Source organism: Myodes glareolus, chromosome 4 (genome assembly GCF_982192425.1).
Source record: "Myodes glareolus chromosome 4, mMyoGla1.1, whole genome shotgun sequence".
Lineage (NCBI taxonomy): Eukaryota > Metazoa > Chordata > Mammalia > Rodentia > Cricetidae > Myodes > Myodes glareolus.
In genome coordinates this window covers 1,244,322-1,270,841 of record NC_142029.1, presented here as the reverse complement: position 1 = coordinate 1,270,841, position 26,520 = coordinate 1,244,322, and the positions used below count along the sequence as shown (strand labels likewise).

At 48.7% G+C, this 26,520-nt stretch overlaps 2 protein-coding genes across 3 annotated transcripts in view; one reads left to right on the top strand and one right to left on the bottom strand.

Annotated features, from left to right (window-relative positions):
- Positions 1-20,624, top strand: part of Tgm4 (transglutaminase 4) — a 32,437-nt gene extending 11,813 nt beyond the window's left edge. The window contains exons 6-15 of the mRNA XM_048423593.3: positions 687-805; positions 3,343-3,444; positions 5,003-5,174; positions 5,245-5,383; positions 6,367-6,470; positions 8,414-8,665; positions 14,902-15,180; positions 15,840-16,009; positions 18,426-18,562; positions 20,337-20,624. Of these exons, the coding sequence (XP_048279550.1) occupies positions 687-805; positions 3,343-3,444; positions 5,003-5,174; positions 5,245-5,383; positions 6,367-6,470; positions 8,414-8,665; positions 14,902-15,180; positions 15,840-16,009; positions 18,426-18,562; positions 20,337-20,478 (1,616 nt within the window). The 3' untranslated portion in view covers positions 20,479-20,624. The remainder of the gene's footprint in view (positions 1-686; positions 806-3,342; positions 3,445-5,002; positions 5,175-5,244; positions 5,384-6,366; positions 6,471-8,413; positions 8,666-14,901; positions 15,181-15,839; positions 16,010-18,425; positions 18,563-20,336) is intronic.
- Positions 20,387-26,520, bottom strand: part of Zdhhc3 (zDHHC palmitoyltransferase 3) — a 46,648-nt gene continuing 40,514 nt past the window's right edge. Inside the window, exons 7-8 of one of the 2 annotated variants that reach the window (XR_015001718.2) lie at positions 23,235-24,777; positions 20,387-21,556 (exon numbers count right to left, since the gene is read on the bottom strand). Coding sequence is in view for 1 of the 2 variants with exons in the window: in XM_048423594.3 (XP_048279551.1) it covers positions 24,520-24,777 (258 nt within the window). In the remaining variant the exon portion in view is untranslated. Of the gene's footprint in view, positions 24,778-26,520 lie in introns of both variants that reach the window. The other variant, XM_048423594.3, reaches the window with a different exon arrangement.

Genomic DNA, 26,520 nt, shown 5'->3' with positions numbered 1-26,520 from the left:
GGATGCTGGAAATGGAACCTGGGTCCTCTGCAAGAATAAGTGCCCTGGGCTGGAGAGATGGCTCAGTGGTTAAGAACATTGCCTGCTCTTCCAAAGGTCCTAAGTTCAATTCCCAGCAACTACATGGTGGCTCACAACCATATGTAATGAGGCCTGGTGCCCTCTTCTGGCCTTCAGGCATACACGCAGAAAAGAATATTCTATACATAAAAAAAAAGAAGTGCCCTTAGCTGCTGAGCCGTCTCTCCAGCCTCTGATTCTCTCTTTTATTAATGGTTTATGATTTATACTACATCATAATCTTCCTTATGTTCAAATTTCCTCACATTTTTCCAGTTGAAAGAGCCATGCACCTGGCTCAGGATGTCCTTTTGGAAGTTCTTCATTTTTTTATTTTGTTTTTGTTTTTGCTTTGAGACTGTCTCCCTATGTAGCCCTGGCAACTCTCAGTGTAGATTAGTCTGGCCTCAGATTCATGGAGCCCCACCTACCTCTGCCTCCCAAGTTTTTGTGTCGAGCATGAGCTACTACGTCTGACTGTTTGTATTTTCAATGTACAGTGTATTGCTGTGACCCTGTCTGCTTTTTGTTCCCATCCCCCCAGTATTTGTTGTCCCAGCCCTATGGTAAGCCTGCCTCTATCTCACGGGTAGTCAGTAACCCACATGTGTGTTGTCTTGCTTCAGATGATAGCGTTTTCATGCCTAGTGAGGAGGAGCGGGCAGAATACATCCTTAATGACACCGGCTACATTTACATGGGTTTTGCCAAACAAATCAAAGAGAAGCCCTGGACCTTTGGTCAGGTAATGGACTGACTTCTTCTGGCTGCGCCATGCATATGTTGTTTTTTTTTTTTTTTTTAGTGGTTATTAAACAAAGGCTGTGGAGCAAAGTGGGTTCACGTTAGCTGAAAAACTGGCCTCCAAAGTGTGAAACTTGCCTGAGAGGACTAAGATCCACAGAGCCCACAGGAGAAGCGGTTTGAACCAGAGGCCCCTTGTTCAGAGCCCACCAGTGCCTTTCCTATCCTTGGCTCTTTCCGATCTCCTATATTCCAGGAAATTTATCCAGGAACCATTCAGCAAGTCCATATATAGATGCCAGGTGACAGTGTGACAAGAAGCTCAAACCAGGAGGCATTTGGGAGGCTTGGGTGCAGAAGGTTCTGCTGCATAGAGAGATGGGTGTCTTGGTGCAGCTGTAGGAAGAGTGGCAACGTGGGTGGACAGAGGTTTGGTGGCTAACAAGTCCACCGTGTCAGCTTCATGGCATCAGAAGATGCCAGTCTTCCTCCCACATTTCACAGAGCAAAACACTGGAAAATGCCCACCCTTCAAACCTGCCTCCTGTCCCTGGTCTCTGCACAGAGCATAGAAGAGAGGAGGAAAAGTGGAGGAGGGACTTCCAGTCAGGAGGGTGTCTGCTTTGTGGGCAGCATGGTGTCAGGTTGTCCTGTGGCTGGAAGGCCAAGAGAGCAGCAGAAAAGGGGTAGGAATTGGTCGACAGAAAGGGAAAGTTCCAGGAGAAAGGTCCTGGGAGACTTTGCTGGAATCCTAGGTGAGCCGCTCCTCTCAGGAACTGGCTCAGCTCTGCTGCTTTCTGAACCACAGCTGTTGTTTGCTCCTTCCGCTTTGCTGTGTTTCCCATTGGGCTGCAGCATAACCAGCACATATCACAGGATTTAAAAAGTAACTCAGGCCTGAACTGAGCTGGGCACTGCTGGCCTAGCTTGTGTGAGGCCCTGGTTCTATCCTAGTAATGCTTATCACAAAAGACTTAGAAATACACGGGCCAGGTTTGGTCGCACATGCCTGTGATCTAAACACAAGAGAGGGTGACTCTGAAGCCGGTGTAGGGTAAGTAGGAAGATACAGTCTCAGTACACCAATGTGAACCAGGCATAGTAGCCAAAGCCTGTAATCCCAACACTCAGGAGGCAAAGGCAGGCGGGTCTCCATGAGAATGGAGCCAGTCTGTTCTATGTAGCAAGTTCCAGGAGAGCCAAGGCTATGTAGACCCTGGCTCAATAAAACAACAAAAGCAAAAAGACCTGCAACAATCAGCAGGTGGGGAGGGGGAAGAACAAAGAAGAAACTACAGTACATAAAACAAAATGTCAGCTTTCCGTGGTGACAATGTTACAGTTTAGAGCATTTCATTCTCTTAAACGTTTGTTTTCCGTTTATTGTGTGTGGGGCACTGTAAGTGTTACAGTTCCAGGGGAAAGGCTTCCCCAGTGCAGGTGTTGCAGCTCTGTGTGTGTGTGTGTGTGTGTGGAGGGGGGGGGGAGTTCCAATGCAAGTGTTGTAGCTCTGAAGGGAAAGGTATCCTGGCAGTCAGGAGCCATGAAATACCACAAAGTCACAGTGCACAATAAACTTCACACAGGACATTTATTGGGTGACTGTGCTTGCTTGGGCGAGAAGCAGCAGGACACCAAGGAGACAGACTTATATGGGGTTTCCTGGGGATGGGGGTTTTCCAAGGTGGAGCTTTCCGGTGGGGATTAGTGGGACTTCAAACCAAGCCCAGGGATTGGTGGGTTTTGAGGCTCAGAGATTTGTGGGTTTTGGTAGGTTTTCAAGCCTGGAAGTGGGGTTGGATCTGTGACCCTACATGCACACATGTGGTCCTGTGTGTAGAGGTCAGGACCTATTCTCAAGAGTCGGCTCTCTCCATGGGGTAGATCTTGAGGATCAAACTGCCTACCCTAGTCTTTATTTTTAAGGTATTTATTTATCTTATGTGTATTTTGCCTGTGTATGTCTGTGCACTGTGTACTTGCCTGGTGCCTGCGGAGGCCAGAAGAGGGCATTGGCTCTCCTGGAACTGGCTATGAACCACCATGTGTGTGTAGGAATTAAACCCAGGTCCTCTGCAAGAGCAGCAAGGCTCTTAACCACCGAATCATGCCCATCACCACCCTCATCCACCTTTTATTACTAATACTAACCAAGTTGAGATGACATTTCTCGTACACAGCTTGGCAACTTGTTTCATTGATTTAACTTGATTACCAAAGAATTTCCCTCACGGTACTGAAACCTCTTTGTGTCCTTCTCTATGTATGTGTGCACTTACCCACTGAGCCATCTTCCCAGCCCCGTGTTCACCTTTTCAATAGTTGTGCCCTGTGAGCCTTTGGATGTACTAACTGTTGTCATGTGTCTGACTGCTTGGTGGCTTCTACTGCAGAATGCGGAGGATCTTTGGGAGACCGTGGGCAATTTCCCTTACTTTGGAGATGAGTTATCCTTCAAGGAAATACAAACCAGATGGGGTTGGTTAGTGTCTGCCACAGGACAGAATCCTGATGCCTCTCTCTCTATCTCCACGACAGTTTGAGAAGAACATCCTGAAATGCTGCTTCTTCCTGCTTGCCCATCTGGAGCCCAGTGAGCTGCAGAACCCAGTGATTGTGTCCAGAGCCATTTGCACCATGGTATGTGGAGAAGCCAGATGCTACATCCAGGCTCCCAGAAGTCTGCAGAGCAAATGCTGTTGTGGTCTGTCAACACCTGCTCAGCCGAGTTAGGTTTTCCTGCAGACAGTAAGCTGCTCTCCACGAAGCTCACAGGGAGCTGCAGCAGAGCAGTTAAAACTATCAAGGGATGTGTTGTCTGCCACTGTCCTTCTGAGAACAGGCTCTCAAATTTGAGTTCAGAAGGCCAACTTTGCCACTTCTAAGTTGATCGTAGGAAATGGCTTTTCCAGTCTACAAGATGGTGTAAATATTCAAGGTTCTCGCCCTCCCTGTAGACCTGGCTGCAGCTAGGATGAACACTGTCATGAGTGTACTATGTAAGAATTTATTGACAGCAACAAGTTCACATGCTATGCCGTGTTGCTACGCTATGCTGACTTCCTTAGCAGCAGTGTATCGAGCAATCCTGATTTATCAGCCGAGGCAAACATAGGATTTTTTTATTTCAGTCTTACTAATATTCATTCTTGGATTACACATCACATAGTAAATATATCTACATGTGTGTATGCATGTGTGAATGTATGTATGTACAGATGTAAGTTATAGAATGGTCACAAAAGGATCAAAGAAACTGCAGCAGAATCCAAGGAGTTCAAAGAGGCAGAGAACCTGATAGGAATGCAAGAAGGATCTCTGCGGTGTGTGTGTGTAAGAGAGAGAAAGAGAGAGGTGTGTGTGTGTGTGTGTGTGTGTGTGTGTGTGAGAGAGAGAGAGAGAGAGAGAGAGAGAGAGAGAGAGAGAGAGAGAGGTGTGCGAGAGGGGCGGGGCTAATACTGCTGAAGATCTGCTGGAAAGTGCTGCAGAGTAAAGCTGAGGGATCACAGGACTGAGCCAAGCCTCAGGGTCAAGCAAGGCTGTAGAAATGAGGTGTGGGACAGTGGAGGCAACCGGGTGAGAAGCAGGACGGGTCCAGACTGACAGCGATTTAAGTAGACCATATTGGCGGTAGGAGCAGAGCTGAGCAGGGATTCCCGGGGCAGGCAGCTCCCTTGTCCGTACCAGACGTTCAGGTGACAGATCACCAGTACAGAGTTGTCCGTCCTTCACCTCAGGGTCCAGATGAAGGTGTGTGGTAAGGTGCTGGGCCTGATTGTCACCTAGGATTTAAGATGCCTGTGTGCCCTCATGGTTCTAATTACCTTGATACATTTATAACCCGATTTCCTTTTACCGTTAGGTATGTCATGTGTCAGTCTACACTCACAGGTGTCCTGACAGGCAGTATCTATGTGCCGAAAAGTCACCCCGCCTCTACATTTGTACCCTGAAGTCTCACATGGGCATCACGGCATGGCCTTCCCATGCTATGAGAGATGCTCTTCTCTGGCTTTTTACCCTTGCTCAGTGAGGGATGGTTTCTCTGGGGGAGTACAGAAGGAGAGACCAAGTCTCCCTATGTAGTCAAGGCTAGTCTTAAACGTGTCCCTTGTTCCTCCTGGGTGCTCTGCTTGTCCTGAGAGACTCTGGGGTGTGGGGAGGGCACACACGCTAACACCGCTCTGTCCCGTGTCAGATGTGTGCCGTGAACGGCGGCGTGCTGGTGGGGAACTGGTCGGGAGACTACAGCAATGGCACCGCGCCGTACGTGTGGACCAGCAGCGTGCCCATCCTGCAGCAGCACTACCTCACCAAGATGCCCGTGTGCTTTGGCCAGTGCTGGGTTTTCTCTGGGATCCTGACCACAGGTAGGCGGCAGCCGGGGCAGGGGCCGCTCAGCCCCCACAGAGGCTGACCATCCTGTCTGGGCTCTTTCAGCACTGAGAGCAGTGGGCATCCCGGCTCGCAGCGTGACCAACTTTGAGTCAGCCCACGATACAGGGAAGAACCTCATAGTAGACATCTACCTGGATGAATCCGGCAAGACAATGACACATCTAACCAAGGACTCTGTCTGGTAGGCTCCTGGCTGGCTAGGGTTCCTCTTCTGTTCTCCTGTGGGCTTTCAGCCTCGCCTCCTCTGTCAACTGGTTCAGGTTGGGAGCAGTGTCAACTCCAGAAACCCACTTTGCAGAGTCAACCTCATTGTGTGACCCAGGACTCCTGGGAAGGCTTGTTAAACATGAAGATCCCTGGGCTGCAACTTCTGCCCCCATGGAGGCAAAGACTGAGAACTGGCCTTTACTTCTAGCCCCCAGCCCTGGAGACTGAGACAGGCTGCTGTGTGCTACGCTGATATAACTGGCACCTCTAGTCGACAAGGGCAATGTGTCCTCTGCTCTCTGACCCAATGCGCAGCAGCTTGCAGGCTAAAAGCGCAGGGATTTTAAGGGAGGCAGGATGTCTGGAGGTTTGGGTGGGGTCATGTCTCCTGCAGCTGGATGTGCCAAGTCTTTCTTTCTGGCACTATATGTTGGAGACACCAAGCTCTGTTAATTCATATGATGCAACTGTCTTAAAAATAGCAAGAATAGCTGGACAGTGGTGGCGCACGCCTTTAATCCCAGCACTGGGGAGTCAGAGGCAAGTGGATCTCTCTGAGTTCAAGACCAGCCTGGTCTACAGAGTGTGAGTTCCAGAACAGCAAGGGCTATACAGAGAAACCATGTCTCAAAAACAAACAAACAAAAAAATCAAGAATATGGAATACTGTCCAGCTATAAAGCTATAAAATTATTCATCAATAAAATCAGAATCCCTTTGAGTGGAGAAAAGGTTTACAGTTTTCTGCCCATTCATTCATTCATTCATTCAGCAGAGGCTAGCGATCAGGGGTCTTTGGGTCTCAAAGGCTTCTCCCCTACTGCCCGTCTGCTCTAAGCTCCGCTCTCCACATGGCTCTCCCCACTGACCTTGACTTTGTTGACAAAGGTCCCCACTTCAGAACCTTAAAGGGCTATGGTGACGGTTTCTCCGGTGGGGCTGTTTCCACTGCCACAGGAATTTCCATGTGTGGACAGATGCTTGGATGAAAAGACACGATCTACCCCAGGGCCACGATGGCTGGCAGGTCCTGGATGCTACACCACAGGAAATCAGCGAGGGTGAGTTTGTATGGGGCTCAGGAGGGGCTGGGGATGGAGGCCTTGTCTGGGGTCTTGGGTGGCGACACTCACACTGAGCAAGGCCTTATAAAGAGGACACAAGTGACAGTCACGTGATATAACAGTAAGTGCAGGCGCTTACTGGATGTACAGCTCATAACTCACCTTTTCACGTGTTTGTGTGTGCACACACATGCATCATGGTATACACGTGAAGGCCAGAGGACAGGTTGTGAGTCAGTTCTCTCCTTCCATCACATGGGTACTAGGGGTGTCGGCTACTTAGTAACTCACTAGCCCACAGCTCACCTTTTAAGTGAGTTTGGTCACTGTCTGCGCTTGGCAAACCCAGGCTCAGGAAGGTGCGGTGGATGGGACTCTCAGCCGCAGGTCCCCAAGCAGCTGACCACAAAGCCCAAGCTGGATGGAGTGGGAGTGTCCCAGCTGGCTGGTTACCTGTATCTGGTCCCGGGTGGGAGGGAGCTTGGGGAGTGTCTGGGCAGATTAAGTCTGGTCTGAGGTTACATGGGAAATCTTGTGGATTTGTTACAGAGTTAATATGCCTTACCAGTGAGAAACTGACCTGCGCTTAAAAGATTAACAAAGGAGAAAGCTCTTTAAGAGCGTGTGACTGTTTCTGGCTAAGGCACAAAGGGAACCAGCCTCGAAAAGAAAAATATTCCAGCTTGTTTTATGTAGCCTTAGGCTTATACATTTCATCTACACTGTCATCCTTAAATCTCTTTCACATCCCAGTGGGACCCTGACCTCCACAGGACACAGGCCCTTGCAGGGGACTTCTTTAGCCTTTCCAGGAGCAAGGTCATCACCTGGACAGAGGAAATAGTGTGGACAGAGGAGGGGTACCCAGAGGCAGGAGGCAGTCCCCAAAGGCATTCCGATTACAATTTAAAATATGTTGGTGCCTATATTATTCCAACCAGAGTGTCCCGAAGGCTCCCCAAGGTACGGTCACAGCATCACAGCTCCTGATGGCACCAGTCAGGGACCTCCAGAGATCTGCTGTTCCTCATCTCCCCACGGGGAAGAGAGCTCACCACACCGCTTGTGCTGAAAGATGCTCAGCAAGGGGTCCTTTCTCTGGGGTCCCAGTTGTCTCTGCCAGGGTGGGGACAGTAGCCTTGGGATACGCGCGGTTACAGTCGCCATCTACCTGGGAGGTAGCAGAAGCCTTGTGCCCAGGTGGAAAGGGTTTTAGAAGATACCTATCCATTCGCACTGTAAATAAGGTGAGGGCAGAGTGTGGATGCCCTCTGCATGTTAGAAACAAGAGTGGTAGATAGAAGCCCTGTTCTGAGTCTTAGCTCACTACACTGAATTGCAGGGTTGGCTGCTTTTGAGAGGCTAGGGGAGGAGTCGTGTGTATTGAAGGTTTAAATAAAACAAAGGAAATGACAAGACCAGTGTTGAGAGTACAAGTGTACAAAATCAAACCAGTCTGTACAATGAAGATCTGAAAGACTAATGCTTACTAAGTTGTTAGTGACTGTCAAGGAGACCTCTCTGCTCCTATGTCAGAGCTAGAAGGCAGCATTATCAGTTCAGGTCAATAGTGGTGACTGTGTTAAGTGCCATTGTATACTGCTTTGTTTGATTTTTGAAGTTCGATGACTTTATGAGGTCAGTACTACCTTTAACCCAATATCCAGGAAACGAAGGTATAGGGGCCATACAGGAATAGACAATGTGCTGGGATGAATGGAAATAGAGCATGGTTCCTTCCCTCTGGACCTGAGAATTCCTGGACATTTCAGTTCTAAGCTGGGATGTGTTCTAAATGGTAGATAGCAGTCAGGCTGCCTGGGAACCCCCTGTCTACTTGATTGGGTGGGATCTCACTGTTACTGTGATGAACTTAAGGGATAAAGTAGGGTAGGCCAGGAGACAGACCCCAGCAACCGTCCTCTCTTCCTTCCCCTCAGGAGGCTTCCGCACTGGACCATCTCCACTGAGTGCCATCCGCCTGGGGAAGGTCGAAATAAAGTACGACACCAAGTTTGTCTTCACCGAGGTCAACGGCGACAAGTTCATCTGGCTGGTGAAGCAGAACCAAGGCAAAGAGAAGAACGTCCTTATCGCCGTGGAGACTGCGAGTATCGGCAGGAACATCAGCACCAAGATGGTGGGCGAGAACAAGCGCCAAGACATCACCTCGCAGTACAAGTTCCCCGAAGGTAGCTGCACAGGACTTCTGCCACCACGCGATACTGGTCCTGAGCCAGGATCTTGAATCTGAAGGACCTGAGGGGAGAAATCTAGGCATCGTTGGCCATAGGGTTCCTGTCACAACAGCCTGACCATGTGCGCTTTGGCAAGAATGTGACGGTACCCCAAGCCGTGTGAGATGAGGGTAACTATGTCCTGGGGCAGGCTTGGCATGACACACAGTTTGTCCAGTCTAGGGCAGAATGTAGCCGGGTGTGGTGGCAGGGTAAGGAACTGTCCTGCTGTCTGGGGGGTCAGCAGCACAGGGCTTTGAAAGAAATCCAACCAGTTGGCCTAAGCTACGCTTTTCTATCTGAGGGGGTCTTAGTGAAGGAAACACTCTTACATGATCTTGATGGCTTTCTTCCTTGTTCTCTTGTTCTTTCTGCTATATACTTTTTTCTACAGCTTATACATCCCAACAAAGTCTTTCAGGCAATGTAGGAATTACAATGTGGTTCATTCTGTCTTTCAAGTGAATGATTACAATGAATACAAAACAAACAGTAAAAAACAGCATGTTTTCCATATCTCTCACACAGTAAACATTTTACATACTACAGGTGAGAAACAAATTATCCCAAGAACCCAATGTACATTCATTTGTTACAGATTTGTTTGTAGCAATTTGTTATAGATTAACTGTGTGGGCAAGCAAGCTATCCGTGTCAGGTCTTCTCCTGGCCAGCTGCATTTGCACTTACAAAGAAAGGGCCAATACTTTATTACTTATCTTGAAAGGTAATCTTATAAGGAGTCTTTTTTGGTGGTGGTTGGGGGAGTTCAAGACAGGGTTTCTCTGTAGCTTTGGAGTCTGTCCTGGAACTTGCTCTGTAGACCAGGCTGACCTCAAACTCACAGAGATCTGCCTGCCTCTGCCTCCCGAGTGCTGGGATTAAAGATGTGTGCCACCACCACACCATTTATAAGGAATCTTAAAGGAATCACAATCCTAAACTTTTAGTTATGAAAAGGAATCAGTCAGTTCTACTTTAAATCTTTAGGGTACATACCCACTCATCAATAGTTTTTTTGTGTCAGGAGATTGAGGGCAAAAGCGAGTATAAGGAATTCACCATCACCTTTGGTCATCAACCAGACCTCGCAGGAGGAGCTAGTAACTATCGATCTATATTGTATTTTCCACCCTAGCCTAATGAGTCAGGCAGCTCAGCTATGTGTCCTTGTGAACTTTGGCTTGTTTCCTGAGATTATTTATCTTAAAACTATTAGCAAGGCATCTGGTCTAACCTGAAACTTTGTTTTAGCTAGTGGTACGTGATTGCCTCTTTTCAGCATTTAAAGAATTAGAGCCAGCCTGGCTCCTGGACTCAGGTGCTTTCCTTTTACCCATTAACCTGAGCAGCTCCTAAGGCGGAGCTCCTTGGCTTTAGCTATGAAACATATCCTTGTATTTGTTTTTAATTCATCAAAAACTATGTATAGGCTATCATTATTACTATCAAATTAGACAGTACAGTTTAGAGGGGGGTCATCTGTTTGACAATCCATGAGTAAAAATGCCCAGAACATGAAATTCAGAGATGTTCTTATATTCTTATTGGCTTAGATTCACCCATCTTAAAAGTGGCTGGGTCAGGACCTTGTTTTCCTTTGGAGACAGTCACACTATGTAGTTCTGGCTAGTCTGGAACCTACTGTGTGAACCAGACTGGCCTTGAACTCACAGAAAGCTGCCTGCCTCTGCCTCCTGAGTGCTGGATTAAAGGTGTGAGTTTTGTTTTTTTTAGAGTACTAGAGCTAGAAACCAGGGTTTTGTGCACACTAGGCAAGCACTCTGCCAGGACCGTACCCCAGGCTCAGGTCGGTCTCTGCCTCCTGTGTCTGGATCTGTCCCACTGTACGGTAAATCTGCCAGATTCCACCAAGCCAGGCTGCCTGGAGAATTACAGCCTGTACGCCATGGAATTTCTGATGCTGGAATGCAGTTTCTGTCCCTCAGCCACCAATAGTGGGTGCAGGTGTCTCAAGGAAGAGGCTCCAGATATGGTGAGGTGTTCCCTAGAGCACAGCCTGAGGGAGGCAAGCAGAAGAGATGGGGCTTCAGAGGTTGTCCTGGTGCTGCCTGCATCCCGAGGCAGTAGGTACTCCTGTATCTGCTCGCTCTGCGCACATAGGTCCTGTTTGCATGTCCACGATGGCTATGGTGGCCGGGTACTTGTGGGCAGCCCCGATTCCCTGCTGGATGGAGATGCAGCTCAGATGGTTGTGTGGTTCTATGAAAACAAGACACACTGACATATGCCGTAGTCCCAGCCATGGTCAAGGCAGTGGTAGCAGTTTAAGGTCATCATTCACAGCACAGTGAGTGTGAGGCCAGCCCTCAGAGAGGGGGGGCGGGCAGGCAAGAAGAAAGAGGAGAAGGGTGATCAGTGTAAAGAAGGCAGGAGCTGCTCACTGTAGTGTGACAGGAGGGAGGGTCTGCAGGACACCAGGTCTTCCTGTCCGTCCTGGACCCAGGACAGTGTCTGCCCTCTGTAAACAGACTGTCAGGCTTGGGGGCAAGAGCCCTTGTCCACTGAGTCATCTTGCTGTCCTAGTAGGAGATTTAAGAAAGAAAAAATCAGAGCGAGGGCTGCCTCAGAGAGGGAGAGAGGGCTCAGCGTACTGTTGCTTTTTCCTTGTTCCTTTTCCTTCTGCCTTGAGGACTAGATAATTTCAATGACCCCATCCTCAAATCTGATGGCTTCCTGTGCAGTCTCTAAGCTGTTAGTGACTTTTAGACTTTTACACGTTCTTTATTGATAGTCTCTGCTTGGTGAGCTACTGCTGTACTCTCTGTCCTTTCAGTTCCTTGGATATATCTACAATGGTTTCATATTTATTTAACTTTGTGTAGGTGGGTGTGCATATGTGTGTGAGCACACCACAGTGTGCCTGCGGAAGTCACTGAGGATTGAATTCAGGTCACCAAACTTGGAGTAGCCCCTCTGACTATATTTAAAAAATAAAACTTAAAGTGTTTCTCTAGTAAGTTCCAAATCAGGCTTCTGCAGGGGCTGGTTTTCCTTTGGGTGGGGGGCATTTCCTGAGGAAAGTGATAAGCTTGGAGGATATACTGTGGCAGTCTGGAGACCAGATCTTGTTTGCCGTCTCTACTGTGTGCTGTGCGCTGTCTCTCTGAAGCCCTCTGCACAGTCTGTATTCATCATGGGAAGCCTCTGACTTCTGCTCCCATTCGCCTCATGAGCAGCTGGGGACCGGTTGCTGCAGCCTTGGTCGTCTGGGATACGTACGTAAACTCGCCTTGGCTCGGAGGCTGTGTCCACTCGGGGGCTGTGCCCATCTGCAGAACTTGGTGCTGCGCTTCAGTCTCACTTGTACAGATGAGAGTGCACAGCTTGCTTCGTCTTTTTCCTTCCCTAGCTTCTCTTCAGGTTTGTAAAACTGTCTTTCAAATAAGCACAGCAGGAGAGAGCCTGTTGGCTGTGAGCCGAGTCTGCTCTAGGAGTGGACATTTCCAGGGAGCTGCCATAGACATCAGAGCAGCACACAGTCCGTGTGATGAGGTTGTTGGTATGCTCCAGACTGGACGAGGCTTCTGACTTCACTGTGACTAGAACTGCTGGTTTTACCAGGTGACCAAGGGGCTGGGAGGAGGAGAGACAATAGGATCACCTCATGCCTTCTGAGTTCCTCCAACTCACTCTGTTGTCCAGGCTGGTTTGAAGCCATGGCAGTTCTCCGGCCTCAGGTTTCCAAGTGCTGCTGGCTCAGCGTGTTATTGTTAAATTATCCTTAGTTTGATGTCGAGCCCTGGGTAGGTTGGAGGTGGAGTAACTCTTTGCTTGTGTTCCCATAGCGTTTTAGGAGACACTAGGGTGCTCTGGTTTTCCTGCTGCCAACCACTTTAGACAAGTCCCCAGCACGCGGCCTTGGGTAGTTCTCAGTGTGAATCCTCAGCTCCTGGGAGCCTCCATAGTCCTAGTCAGTGGGTGTCTTAGTTTGGTTTCTGTTGATGTGATAAAGACCATGATGGAAAGCAACTTGGGCCAGGCAGTGGTGGCAAACACCTTTAATCCCAGCACTGGGAAGGCAGAGGCAGGCGGAGCTCTGTGAGTTCGAAGCCAGCCTGGTCTACAAGAACTAGTTCCAGGACAGCCCGGACTGTTACACAGAGAAACCCTGTTTCGAATAACCAAGAAAAGAAACTTCAGAAGGAAAGGGTTGATTTGTCTTACTCATCCCAGGACCTATAGTCCACTGAAGGAACCCAAAGCAGGAATTCAAGGCAGGAACTGAGTCAGAAGCCAGAGGAACACTGCTGACTGGCTTTATTCCTCACATCTTACTTATCCTGCCTTCTTATACAACCTAGACACACCTGCTGGGGTGTCAGATCCACAGTGGTGTAGGCCCCTCCCACATTGATCATTATCAAGAAAATGCCTATGGGCTGATCAAATGGAAGCATTTTCTCAATTGAAGTTCTCTCTTCTCAGATGAACCTGCTTTGTGTCAAGTTTACAATATCTAACCAGGACAACTGACTCCTTGTCAACTTGACACAGAAATACAACACTATGAAGCAGTACCCTTTCCTGTCTTGCTTATCCCTAAGGTCTTATATTAATCTCAATATCACAATATAAAAACATTCTAAAAGTCCCAAAGTCTTTTAAAATTCAGTCTTTTTAAGATATCCAAAGTCTCCTGTAAAATAAAAACATAAGTTACATATTTCTTATTCCAAGAGGGGAGACCCAGAGCATAGTTACAGTCAAATCAAATCAAACACAAAATTAAACATTCAGTGTTAAATACCCAGTGCTTTACATCTGAGACCGACTCCCGGTCCTCTGGACTCCCAAGTCCCCCCCCCCCACTCCGCTTTTGGGGCTCTGCCACCTGTAGCTCATATAGCTCATCTCCTAAGCTCAAGTTAGGTCCATGCCACGCCTGCCTCTGCCCTTGGGGGTCATTCCATGGTCTTTGTATTTCCAATATGCTGGGTCTCCATGGCTGTACCTTTATCGATGACCTCTCCAGGCTTCGCACAGTGCCATGCTTCAGGCGGTACCCATGGTATCTTCATACCTTTAAAACCAGCACCACCTGGGAAGCATATACTATCAAGTTTAGCAGCTAGCATGAGGTGCAGCCTTAGCCCTTTCTAAACCACAGTTCCTGGGTTCTGACGATGAGGAAATACTCCCAGGAGATTTCACCTCAGTCATGCTGGTCTCTTCATGACATCTGATTCCCTGCTCCAGCTGACCAGTAACCAATTGTCTCATAAAGGTTTCAGTCTAGTGGTGCTGGTTTCTTGATTATCAGCTGATCTTTCTTTTGTGTGTGTGAGACAGGGTCTCACTGTGTAGCTCTGTCTGGGCTAGAACTTTCTATATAGACCAGGCTACCCTTAAAGAGATCTGCCTGCCTTTTCCTCTCAAGTGCACAGCTGATTCTTCAACTCCAGCTGGCCAGATACCACAGAGTCCTAGTTCAATGTATCATACAGATGGCTCTCATAGATTCTTTAAGGGACTCTCAAGATTCTCTCGAAACTTTTCAAGCCAGGATTCCATTGTCTCCATGGCTCTCAACATTTTTATTTTCCCAGCTCCCACAGAACAGTGCCCACTGACCTTTGAACACTCAACAGCTTTTCCAGACCAATGTCCCAAAGTCCTCCCATAACCTTCCCCAAAACGACATGGTCATGTTTGTCACAGTAATACCCCACTCCTGGTACCAAATTCTGTTTAATTTGTTTCTATTGCTGTGATAAAGATCATAGCAACTTAGAAAGGAAAGGGTTTATTTTGGTTTATATATGCTGTGTAACAGTCCACTGAGAGAAGCCAAGGCAGGGACTCGAGGCATCTACTGACGCAGAAGTCACGGAGGAACACTTCTTACCGATTCGCTTCTCGTGCCTTACTCAACTTTTCTTATACAACTCAGGTCTGTTTTCCCACGGGTGTTAGACCTACAGTGGAATAGATCTTTCTAAATCAGTCATTAATTAATAAAATGCCTCACAGACTTGTCCATGAGCCAATGAGATGGAGTCATTGTCTCAAATGAAGTCTCCTCTTCCCAGATGACTCTGGCTTGTGTCAAGTTGATAAAAAAAAATTCAAACCAGAACAAGGGAAAGCTCTCTCAGCACCCAAGGGTGTGCTCAGACATTCGGTTCCCCTTAGAGAGGGTCCTCAGGAAATGTTCCGTGTCTCTGCAGGCTCCCCAGAGGAGAGGAAGGCCATGGAAAAGGCCGCCGGTAAGCACCCGGATGAGGACAAACCCAGCCGTCGGCCAGTGAACAGCATGCTTCAGATCCATGTCCTCCAGAACTCTGTGGAGCTAGGCTATCCTATCACCTTGACCCTAGTGTTGAAAAGGAAAACGGCCACACCACAGAATGTCAACATTTCATGCTCCCTCGATCTACAGACATATACAGGCAGCCAGAAGACAGACCTGGGAATCATCCACAGGACGGTGCAGATCCAAGGTCAAGGTACCAGAGCCTCGGGCCCCAGCGAGACCAGAATCCCTGTCATCTGATGTCTCTTTCTTCTCTGTGATTACCCCCATACTCTGTGCTCTTATATTTGAATAGATACAGCATTTATGGAGCACTACATTTGGTGGTGATAAGAAATTCAGGCATAGCAGAAAAAATGGGCCACATAGATCAGAGTGAGAGCCCGGAGTCTGGGGTCTAGCACACATAGATCAGAGCTCCAGGAGTCTGGGGTCTAGCACACATAGATCAGAGCTCCGGGAGTCTGGGGTCTAGCACACATAGATCAGAGCTCCAGGAGTCTGGGGTCTAGCACACATAGATCAGAGCTCCGGGAGTCTGGGGTCTAGCACACAGCCACACATTAAGGGTGCTAATGGTGTCGCCAAGTCTCTGCAACAGTAGAGATTTTGTTTGGAATTAGTATTCTATCAGTGGGCTGTGGTACCCTCAGCGTGAGCAGACTACCCTGACAATGGGGGCCCAGAATGGGTCTAGAGATCTCAGTAAATCATCAAGTCCATTTGGTCCCTAGATGCAGGCTCTCCAGAGAGGTCAGGACTCCTCTAAGGCCAAGAGCGGCTCTGTCCCGAGTTAATCTAACCCTATGTTTGCCAGAACTCACCTCTCCTCTCTTCCCTACTCTTTCACAGAATCAGAGGTGGTTCTCAGCATGGATGCCAGCTCCTACATCTACAAACTGGGCATGGTTCACGATGAGGTGGTCATCAAAGGGTTCATCATCGCAGAAATAATGGAGACTGGCGATAAGGTGGCCACCGACACAACCCTGTCGTTCCTGTACCCTGCTTTCTCTGTTGAGGTGAGCTGCCTGCAGGCCACCTACATGACCCTGTTGTTCCTGTACCCTGCCTCCTCTGATGAGGTGAGCTGCCTGAAGGCCAGGAAAGGAGCAGAGCTCAGAGCCTTTGTGGTCCCCTGGTTGACTGATCATTGTGCCAACTGCATCCCATCGTTTTTCCACACAGGTATTTCTGAGAAGGGATGTGTCAAGCAGCTTCTTTTCTCTATTTTTGGCTAATTGGATTTAAACTTTTTAAAAATGAGGACTACCTGTTAACAGCACAAAATTATGAAGATGCAGTTGGCACAATAAAAATTTCTTCCCATCCTCCTCAGATGCTCAGCTCCTTTTACCAGAGGTGATCCCTGCCATCAGCTTCTTGTGTGTTTAAGTATTCTGGACACAAGCCAGTGAAGTACAAGTCTTGCCACAGGCCCACCCCCAGTGTGGGGTGAGATAAAGCGGGTGCCAGACTAACTCCCAGGCAAGTGAGAGTCAAAAGAGGCTCTCTATAGTGATATTTCATTTGTATTTTAATAAAGCTTGCCCGAAGATCAAAAAGCAAAACAGCCAACCACTGGCTCTTACTTCTACCTCAGTCCAAACTGCCTCCAGGGATCCTCCTCAGAATAAGACTATTTGAGAGCTGTCTCCTCCTGTTTTATATTCCTCTCTAGGGCTGGGATTAAAGGCGTGCACCACTACCGCCTGGTTTCTATGGCAAACTAATGTGGCGACTGGGATTGAAGGTGTGTGTCACCACTGCCTGGTCTGTAAGGCTGACCAGTGGGGCTGTTTTACTCTCTGATCTTCAGGCAAGCTTTATTTATTAAAACACAAATGAAATCACTACAGTTCTGTTTCTGATTGACCAGTCAATCCCATCATCCCAGAGTTCTTCCCTAGTGAGCCCTGGCCTCTCCTAAGGTTACAGCTCAGCAGGTGTACCTCCCATAGGACTTCTCAGGCCGAGGATATGGCCACCTCTGGAGACTGTTTTGACATTTCTGTGGCAGTGTGATTGAGTCGGATGTGAGTCAGTGACTCATCCTTGGCCACGGTGGGGCCCAGGCCTGGCCCCCACTCAGTGAAGCTGAACTGTGTGCTCCACGGGATCCACTCTGCTTGGAAGCAGATTCAGCCCACTCACCAAGGCCCAATCATTTAGAATTTCTAGCTGGGCGGTGGTGGCGCACACCTTTAATCCCAGCTCTCGGGAGGCAGAGACAGGTGGATCTCTGTTTGAGGCCAGCCTGGTCTACAGAGCAAGTTCCAGGACAGCCAGGGCTACATAGAGAGACCCTGTCTCAAACCCTCCCCCAAAATGAGGGGCTGGAGCGATGACTCGGAGGCTAAGAGTTACAGAGGAACCAGGTGCAGTTTCCATCACATACATAATGGTTCACAGACATTTTTAACTTCAGTTTAAGGGGATCTGATGCCTTCTTCTGACTTCTGTGGGTACTAGGTATGCATGTGGTACTATACATACATGTAACCAAAACATTCATACAGATAACATAATTAAAATAGGTTTCTCTTGGGAGTCTCACTCCCATCCTCCTCCAGAGGTGACTCCACAGGTGCCTGTGGGCACCAGAGAACACTTGTCTCTGGAGCCAGGCATGTGTGGTTGGGGCTTCAGATGTCCAGGAAGTGGATACTCTGGCTTTTCTTTACTAAACTGTCTGTACTTCAGGAACTAAAATTCTAGTTAGTACACCTATACTGTGATTGGAGGAAGTAAAATTCTAATTAGTACACCTATACTGTGATTGGAGGAACTAAAATTCTAGTTAGTACACCTATACTGTGATTGGAGGAAGTAAAATTCTAATTAGTACACCTATACTGTGATTGGATGTAGTTACCACATGGTTTTAGTGGGGAGTAGGCACTGCTTCTGGAACCCTGGTCATCTGAAGGAAACCAAACCTGAAATACGCAGGCAAAGATGTGAGCTCTGGGATGCCCTGGGCAGGGGAGATGGGGTTCTGAGGGAGAGGGTCCAGCCAGAACAGTGTGGCAGGGCACGCGTGAAGGATGAACACAGCCTGTTTTTAGATGTGTTTCTCGGGGTTGTCCTGTGAGGCAACTTGGAATTTTGAGTCATTGGTGAGGGAGGAGCTTGAGGGCTCTAACAGCTGTTCAGCCCTTGAGCCTGGGCAAAGGGGCGTCCTGGTTAGCTGGATGAAATCAGGATGGAGGACCTCTGGCTACCATCAGAGTATGTACCTCGGGTTCCTTCAAAATGTGTCTGACAAAGCTAAAGCAGTAAACACGTGCAAATATATGGAATCTCAGAGAGACACAGGTGAACCGGGTTCTCCACAAGAGCCCTCCAAGGGAGTGCAGACCTACCGACACTCTCAAACCTACCATCTGAGCTCTCGTTTGCAGCTCATCACGCCTGCCTTTTCTCCACTCCCAACAGATGCCGGACACGGGCAAGGTTAACAGTCCGCTTTTCATCACCTGCTCCTTCAAGAACACCCTGCCCATCCCTCTGACTGACATCAGGTTCTCCGTGGAAAGCCTGGCCCTCTCGAACATGCAGTCCTGGAACCAAGAGTGAGTCTACCCAAGTTGTTCTCATGGTATAAGATACTGTACATGGGTCTCTCACACATGTGCCATCCTTCAGAGACGTAAACTTTCGGCATGAGAGTCAGTAAAAATGCAGACACACGTTGCTGGTACCAAATCACAGAAAAGATTACACTAGTGTTCTGCCAGGGGTAGGCCCTTCTGCTTCTTGTCAATCTGATTATTCTACAGTTGTCAATCTGATTGTTCTACAGAAATGCCAAAGCATTCGTTGTCTCTCTCTCTCTCTCTCTTTTTTTTTTTTTGAGACAAGGTTTCTCTGTAGCTTTGGAGCCTGTCTGAAACTAGCTCTTGTGGACCAGGCTGGCCTCGAACTCCCAGAGATCTGCCTGCCTCTGCCTCTTGAGTGCTGGGATTAAAGGTGTGTGCCACCACCGCCCAGCCTTTGTTTTCTAAAGTGTTGTCCTGGAAACCGAGCCCAGGCCTTGTACATGAAAGGCAAGTGCTCTCCCATTGAACTACACACCCCAGCCTCAATGCTTAAAGTCCTAACATACCTTTGTTAATCTTCTCTGTGGATACGAATTTCATGTCATTAACAAGAATATAGGAATAGTTGCCAGATGGTGTTGGTGGTGCATGCCTTTAATCTCAACACTCAGGAGGCAGAGGCAGGTGGATCTCTGAGTTTGAAGCCAGTCAAGTCTACAGAGCTAATTCCAGGATAGCCAGGGCTACACAGAGAAACTCTGTCTCAAAAAAAAAAGAAATCAACCAAACAAAAAAGAGAAATAGTATAAAATTTTCTGCAATTTATCCCTCTATTTACATAATTATTACTGTGAACATTAATTTTGGGGTGGAATAATCTAGAGCACCAATTTTGTCAAATAATTTATCATTTCCCTAGTATTCTGAAACATTGTCTATAATACAGGTAATCCCCACAATACCTCAGTCTCTGGACTGTTTCATGTGTCTTTGTAGGTGATGTTGTGTCGTTTGAATGGCTGCACTGGGAAGTATGCAAAGCTATATAGAAGGCAGCTTTCTTCTGTTTCTAAAAATAGAACATTTAGCGTCACCTTGATTTGGGATTTAAACCGGAACTGTGCTATGCCAAACAAATGGCCTTGCAGAAATGTAGGCTAAGTTCCCATGCATCCATGTGTCCTCTTTGTAAGGGGCACATTCCTAGTCGGAGCCTTTGATGCCTTGGTGCAGGGGATGTTTCTTGCTGTTTTCTGCCTAGAGAACTAAATACATGCTATTGATTTTGGTATGCTGACATACCCAGTGCAGGATTTTAACTCAAAGATTCCTCGGGTTTGTTTCTCACCAAGTGTCTAGATCTCCCAGGAAAATCCCAGCAGCCTCCTGTTATTCTGAGATGAGGGTTTCTTAACCCTTCGCAGACACACAGATCACCCGGGAACATTGTTAAAGAACAGATCTGTTCAGCAGTTGGGTGGGGGAGCTCCGAGTCCAACATACTAGCAGGTAATGCCATCTTGAGTCCCTAGGGTTAGATAGCACCTGTAGATCCACCAGGAACTGTATTCCTGAGGACGCCCAGGAGGGTTTGTGACGGTCCTGACTGGAGAGCAGCCATTCCAGCCAGCCGTCTGTCTGGCAGCTGAGACAAATGGCTGCACTCCAGGTGGAGGCCCGCTTTACTGGGCTCCGGAGCACAGTGATTTTCCAAGAGCTGTCCCGGAACCAGATGCCTGGTTTTTCATTCAATGAACTTTTCTTCTGTGGCATCTTTGCTGACTGTCTGTGCATTTGAATTTTCTAGGAAAGTGTCACCTGGACAGTCCATCACTTTCCAAATGAAATGCACCCCAGTAAGAAGTGGACCCAAGAAATTTATTGTCAAGTTTACTTCCAGAGAAGTGAAGGAGGTTCATGCCGAGAAGATCATTCTCATCACCAAGTAGCCCAGCTGATACCACGGAGATGGAGGCAAGAGCCCTGATTGGCTCTGAGCCTCAGCTAAGCATGTTAGCATTTCCTAAATTGTACTTAATGTTCAGGTCAGATGATTGGATTTAATTACTCAGAGGAGGGCAGATTCAAGAGACAGCCCAGCAAAAGACAGCTCAAGGGCCAATGTAACCTCAGGCAGTAGCTCCATGGGACCGGGGCACCTCTGAGCACACAGCACAGACATCTCAAACACACATTTAGGAGTCACGGCCTCAGAAGACAGCAACTGTCACCTGGGTTTAGACCCATAGACAGAACCCAGAGTTGCTATTCAGTGGGACTGAAAGTGCTGGAGGTATCTTCCATTTGGGCAACGGATTCTGTCAGGTCCAGGGGTGCCCAGAGGTGAGCTGACACCCCTGTAGGAAAGCATCCTGGAGCCGGTCCTGGGCCCGGCACTGCATGTTCATTCCAAGGCTCTGTCCTCTCAGAAGCAGGCCCCATGCTGGCGTGAGGCCCTGTTGCCTCTGGGTGGGACATGGGGAGGAGTCTGTGGCCACTAATGACATCTGCTCTGCTCACTGGAGTCTGTGTTCTGCTCTGCCCTCCAGGGATCTTCTCGATGATCACTATGCTTTGAATTAAACTGGTGACTTTAAGATGGCTATGTCCTCCTGAGTGAATTTTCCTTTTATGCCAGTATGCTGCTTAACAAACCTGGGGGGAGCCATTGCCTCTTCCCAACGGGGTTGACCTCCTTGGTCTGGGCTGTCTTCATGATGGCCAGCCTCTGTCACGGGCTACAATTCCTAAGTGGACATACTTCAGAGAGGTGGAGTAGACCGAATGAGGGGTATTTGTGTATTCAAAGGACACTTCATATGAGAAAACACTGTGACCAAATGCAACCTGGGGAGGAGAGAGCTGATTCCATCTGACGTCCAGGTGTCGTTCAGTTTCTGAGGGCAGTCAGGGCAGTGCTGCTTACGGCCTTGCTCCTCAAGGTTTGCCCAGATGTTGTCTTATACTATCAGGACCACCAGCCCAGGGGTGGTGTAGCGAATTCTAGTTGGTCTTAATAATAAAAACCTAGGGTCAGATACAGGGGTAAATGTTGAAAGATCAGAGAGATAAAGAAGCAAGACAGAGACAGCCACTTCCTACCTAGCCAGGTCCTCGGCCTGAAAGAGACTGAGCATCTCTCTCCAAGCACCCATATCACTTCCTGTTTCCTCCTCCATAGTGCTGCTATTAAAGGAATGAGTTACCTAGTGCTGGGATTAAAGGCGTGTGCCACCACAGCCTGGCCTCTATTGTTAACTAGCGGCTAGCTCGGCTTTCTGATCTCCAGGCGAGCTTTGTTAGAGCACAAACAAAATATCACCAGAGTGGTGGCACCACCCACAACGGGCCAGGTCCCCTACATCAGCCATCAATCAGAAAATACATTACACATTTGCTTACAGGTCATTTTTTTTTTTTTTTTTTGAGAGGGTTTCTCTGTTTAACAGTCCTGGCTATCCTGGAACTCGCATTGTAGACCAATCTGGCCTCGATTTCACTGAGATCCCCCAGCTCTTCCTCTCAAGTGCTGGGATTAGAAAAAAAAATGCGCATCACCACCACTTGGCACTTATAGGCAATCTTACAGAGACATTTCCTCAATTATCTTTAGTTTGTGCCAAACTGACAGAAAACTAGCCAGAACACTGTCAGCATCTCACCTCATTTGTTCAGAGCTGGAAAACCTCAGTCCTGATTCCTTTTGCCTATCTGTCCACCTCCCTGGGATGCAGCAGGTGTCTGGCATATGCTTGTGGGGTGACCGTTTAGTAACCCCATGAAGCCACTGTTAATGTCTATATGACATTTGTTGGACCTGAGAGGAAGGATGCTGTCCAGGGCTTTAGGCTGCTAAAAATAGGCACCTCTAACTACAGAGGTAGATCAGAGAGCTTTTATTCAAACGAGAGGCAGGTGTGCAACCCGTCTCCCTTCCAGAAACACTGGGCCTCTTATCAGCTGCGGTACTGAGCAGACTCTCAGGGATCAGCATGGAGAGAAGGCCACTGTGTCTGTCCTGGTGGGAAGGCACAAGGCTCAAGACTGAGCAGACTACTGCCTACATGACCCTGGCTGTCCATCTCTTTGGGAGAGATGCAGCTGAGGCCCTAACATGAAAATGGGTTTGCTGAGGAAGGAGGAAGAGTTCTAAACCTGTAGGAGCAGATGCCTGCCCACCTCAACTCTTCTAGGGGAGTACTCTGGAAACGGACGGCTGTGGGGCTGGGAGGAAGCTGTGCTGCTGGTCAAGCTGGCTCCAGATGGGCTTCAGCCCCCGTGTGCACAGATATCCTTGAGGTCCTGGACTCAACACAGACACCGACTTTAAATCTCCTTCCTTTTAACGGCTGCTCTTTGGGGACCCAGTCACTAGCCCTTCTTTCTCCTTGGCGTGGAGTCTCTGATAGGTCATCCAGGGGTTAGGACTCCTGCAGCCAGAGGACCGCTCTCTCCAGATAGTATCAGCAGTAAGGCCACCTTGGGCTAGGATGCTAGTACAGATAAACACTGAAGCACATCTGCTCGGAAGAAATGCACCTGTAGCGCGGGCCCCGCTGCCACTCTGTGGGGCGAGCTGTAGGATCTGACGGAACCCCAACCTCCAGGGACTGCCCAGGGTGCTGCCCAGGAATATGACCACTATTTGGCCTTCGCCCTCCCCCCCCCCCAGCCTTCCTTTCTCAGTGTCCTCAAAAATACTTACTCAGTTGGGCAGTGGTGGCGCTTGCCTTTAGTTCCAGCACTCGAGAGGCAGAGGCAGGCAAATGTCTGTGAGTTCGAGGCCAGCCTGGTCTCCAGAGCTAGTTTCAAGACAGGCTCCAAAGCTACAGAGAAACGCTGTCTCAAAAAAACAAAACAAAACAAAACAAAACAAAAAACCCCCAAAAACCAAACCAAACCAAAACCTGACTCATGTCTTTTCACCCAGACCTGGAAGAAGGGATGTAATACAGAATCCTCTGCCAGAGTTGGTGCAGGCAACACTGGGGAATGGCTCAAGGTCTGAGTCGGGGAGCTGGTGTGCTTCTTGAAACTATCTGTTCAGACTGCAAAAGCTGCTGCTTCCGTAACCACTGCGACAGACTGGGGAGTGCAGGAGGCCGCCCAGACCCAGCTTTTTAACATGGGGTTTCAATATGTAGCCTGGAGCTCTGTAGCAGCCCAGGCCAGGCTGCCTGCCCCAAATGCTGGAATAAAGGCATGTGCCTCAGAGCCACCCATGCAGCTGTGAGGCACCATCCTGGGAACTGTTCTAAAGTGCAAAGGTAACCATTTCTGGGTGCACCCGTTCCCATGTCTTACTGGACTTTTTTCAGGAGCTCAATATACGAATGCAAACTTGTGGCCACAGAAAGGCTGGCTCCATTGTTATCTCAGAGAAGAGTCCAGTATCTATAGGACAGGAACGAATTTTGGGTGACTCTGTCATAACTCAGGCTCATTTTCTTCTGCACAGGTTCTGCACATGTGCATGCAAGCATAAATGCAGGTGGGTGGGGTGCTCTTTCAACCAAGCCTAAGCCCCAAAGGCAGGTTCAGTAGCCCTTCCTTTGTCCTGATTCCCACAGCCAGTTAGACAAGGAATTCCCTTCCCCAGGAATGGCTAGTCTCTCCAGCCTTTCAGGTTGGTCATCCCGATGTCAATGTCCTTTCCCAAGGCCCTCAGCGTCCCCAAGACAACCCATAAGAAGTGGCTTTCTCCCCCACCCCCAGGACATTCTGGTCATCATTTCCCTTGCTGGGTAGAGACTAGGCAGCCTTCCCAGGCCTGGAGAATGGTCTCTGACCATCCCTTTTGGCACACGTTGCTAAGAGGAACTCAGAGAAAGTCCCTACTCTTCTCTACCCATACCCCACTCTGAGTCCTAACTGGAGAAAGGGTGGAGAGGGAGAGTTGGTAACACCATGGGAATGCTGTGCACACCCTGGGAGCTGGGGAGTGTGCATCGGGCCAGCAGCTACTGTTGGTGTATTATTCTCTGCAGTCTCTATTCATCCAGCACCTCCACAGAGTCCCTGTCTTTTGTCTCCTCCAATTGGCTCCCAGTGGTCTCCATATTGTCCATGTCTGACAGAGACGACACTTGCCGGACCAAGCCCTTGTCAACGGGTATCTCGGGTTGACAAGGTCTGGTGAAAGGGTTGAACCAGTTCAGGGAGAAGTCCCCACCAAAAGCCTCCTGGACCGACTTCCAGCTGCCCGAGTGCTCCCTGGGCTGCGTCTCGCGTTGGAGGCGTTCAATACCCTGGAGGGGAATGGGGCGAGAGGTCAGTGTGGCGTGACTTGGGCGACATGAACACACCCTTTGTCTTGGCAGAGCAGGGCATGGGGAGTCCGATATGGCACAGCTTGCTGTGGCCCAGGCCACCCTGGAAGCCCCACAGGGCTGCAGGGCAGAGTAGAAACTGTGGAGCACGGTAAGAAGGCGTGGCATCGGAACTACCTGTCACCCGCTGACTCCCTGACCCCTTCCTCCAAAGGCAGAGGTCGGTTGCTGGACACCCAGTGACCAAGGATACCCTGGCTCCTGTCCGTCTGACGAAACCACTAAGATAGGACCAGCAAGCTTGGCACCGGGAAGGCTGAGGGGTGAGGACACAGAACAGGACACAAACATGCCAGGGGAAGCAGCAGATGCCACATGCAGTGGGCACCGGAAGGTGCAAAGGTCACTGTAGGTTGTGAGGGTGTGTCAGGCCTGCTCATGCAGTGGGTTCCCCATGGCTTCTCCCAAGCTGACCACTCACCTGCTGAGGATGCTGGCTGTAACTCGGCCACCAGGCCACAGAAAGAGGGTGACGGGTAGGAAAAAGCCCAGAATTGTTACAGATACAGCCAGAACAGGTCTCCAGACCCATAAAACCCCTACAGAGGCTCTGGGTCCCCAGGGTAGCCTCTGCTGGAAACCAAGGGAGTTCACTGACTTTGCCCAACAGACATGGGTGTGCTCATTCGTATGACTCAAGACCCTCTTCCTCCAACGAAGACCTCTATGTTCCTAGTTCTACACCTAATCTTCCGTGCAGTCTTCTCCCATAACTGGCATACTGGATACCATCTTTGTTATGCGGACATCTGACCATGTCATACACCAACACTCTGGTACTCTTCCCACACCACCTCAGATTAGTTACAGAATCTGATCTCAGCAGCTGTGGTGCCACACGCCCTTAACCCTAGCACTTGGGAGGCAGAGGACAGTCGGGGATAAACAAACAGACGAAAAGAATCTGAGTTCACATTCTCTCTTCATACGAGACATCAATCACTAAAGGAGCTAACGGCCGTTTTACAGCAGTGAATATTTCAGAGATGGATTTAGCACAATGATCAAAGTCAGAACTGCCAAGACTGAAGTGGATCAGTGGCAAGTGTCCCCAGTTATCAAGAACCACAGATATGACACCCCAGTGCATTCCTGCCCCAAACCACAGCCCAACCCAAAGACAGAAAGGCTTCTGCACTGGACCAACCAGACACAAGTGGTTTATTCTGAATTAGATAAGTCATAGAACCACTATACACTTAAAATGATTCATATTACATTATATGAATTTATCCTCAATTTAGAAAATGTAGGTCATGACAAATTTAAGACTGAGGAACTGCTGGAAATGGGGTGAAGAGACAAACAATAGAATGTGGGACCCATGAAGGCAAAAGGGGCAAGGAGAGGAACCTCAAGAGAGCCCCTGAAGCAAAGGGCAGTGTCTCAATAGTTTGTCTTTAAAGAGAAAATGGGTTTCATCTGCTATTGTGTGTAGGCTGGTCTCCAACTCCTAGGCTCAAGTGATCATCCCACAGCAGCACGGACTACAGGTATGGGCCCCATGCAGAATTCAGGATTCTTTTTCCTTCCTTCTTTCCTTCCTTCCTTCCTTCCTTCCTTCCTTCCTTTCTTATTTATTTATTTAAAGAGACAGGGTTTCTCTGTAGCTTTGGAGCCTGTCCTGGAACTAGCTCTTGTAGACCAGGTTAGCTTCAAACT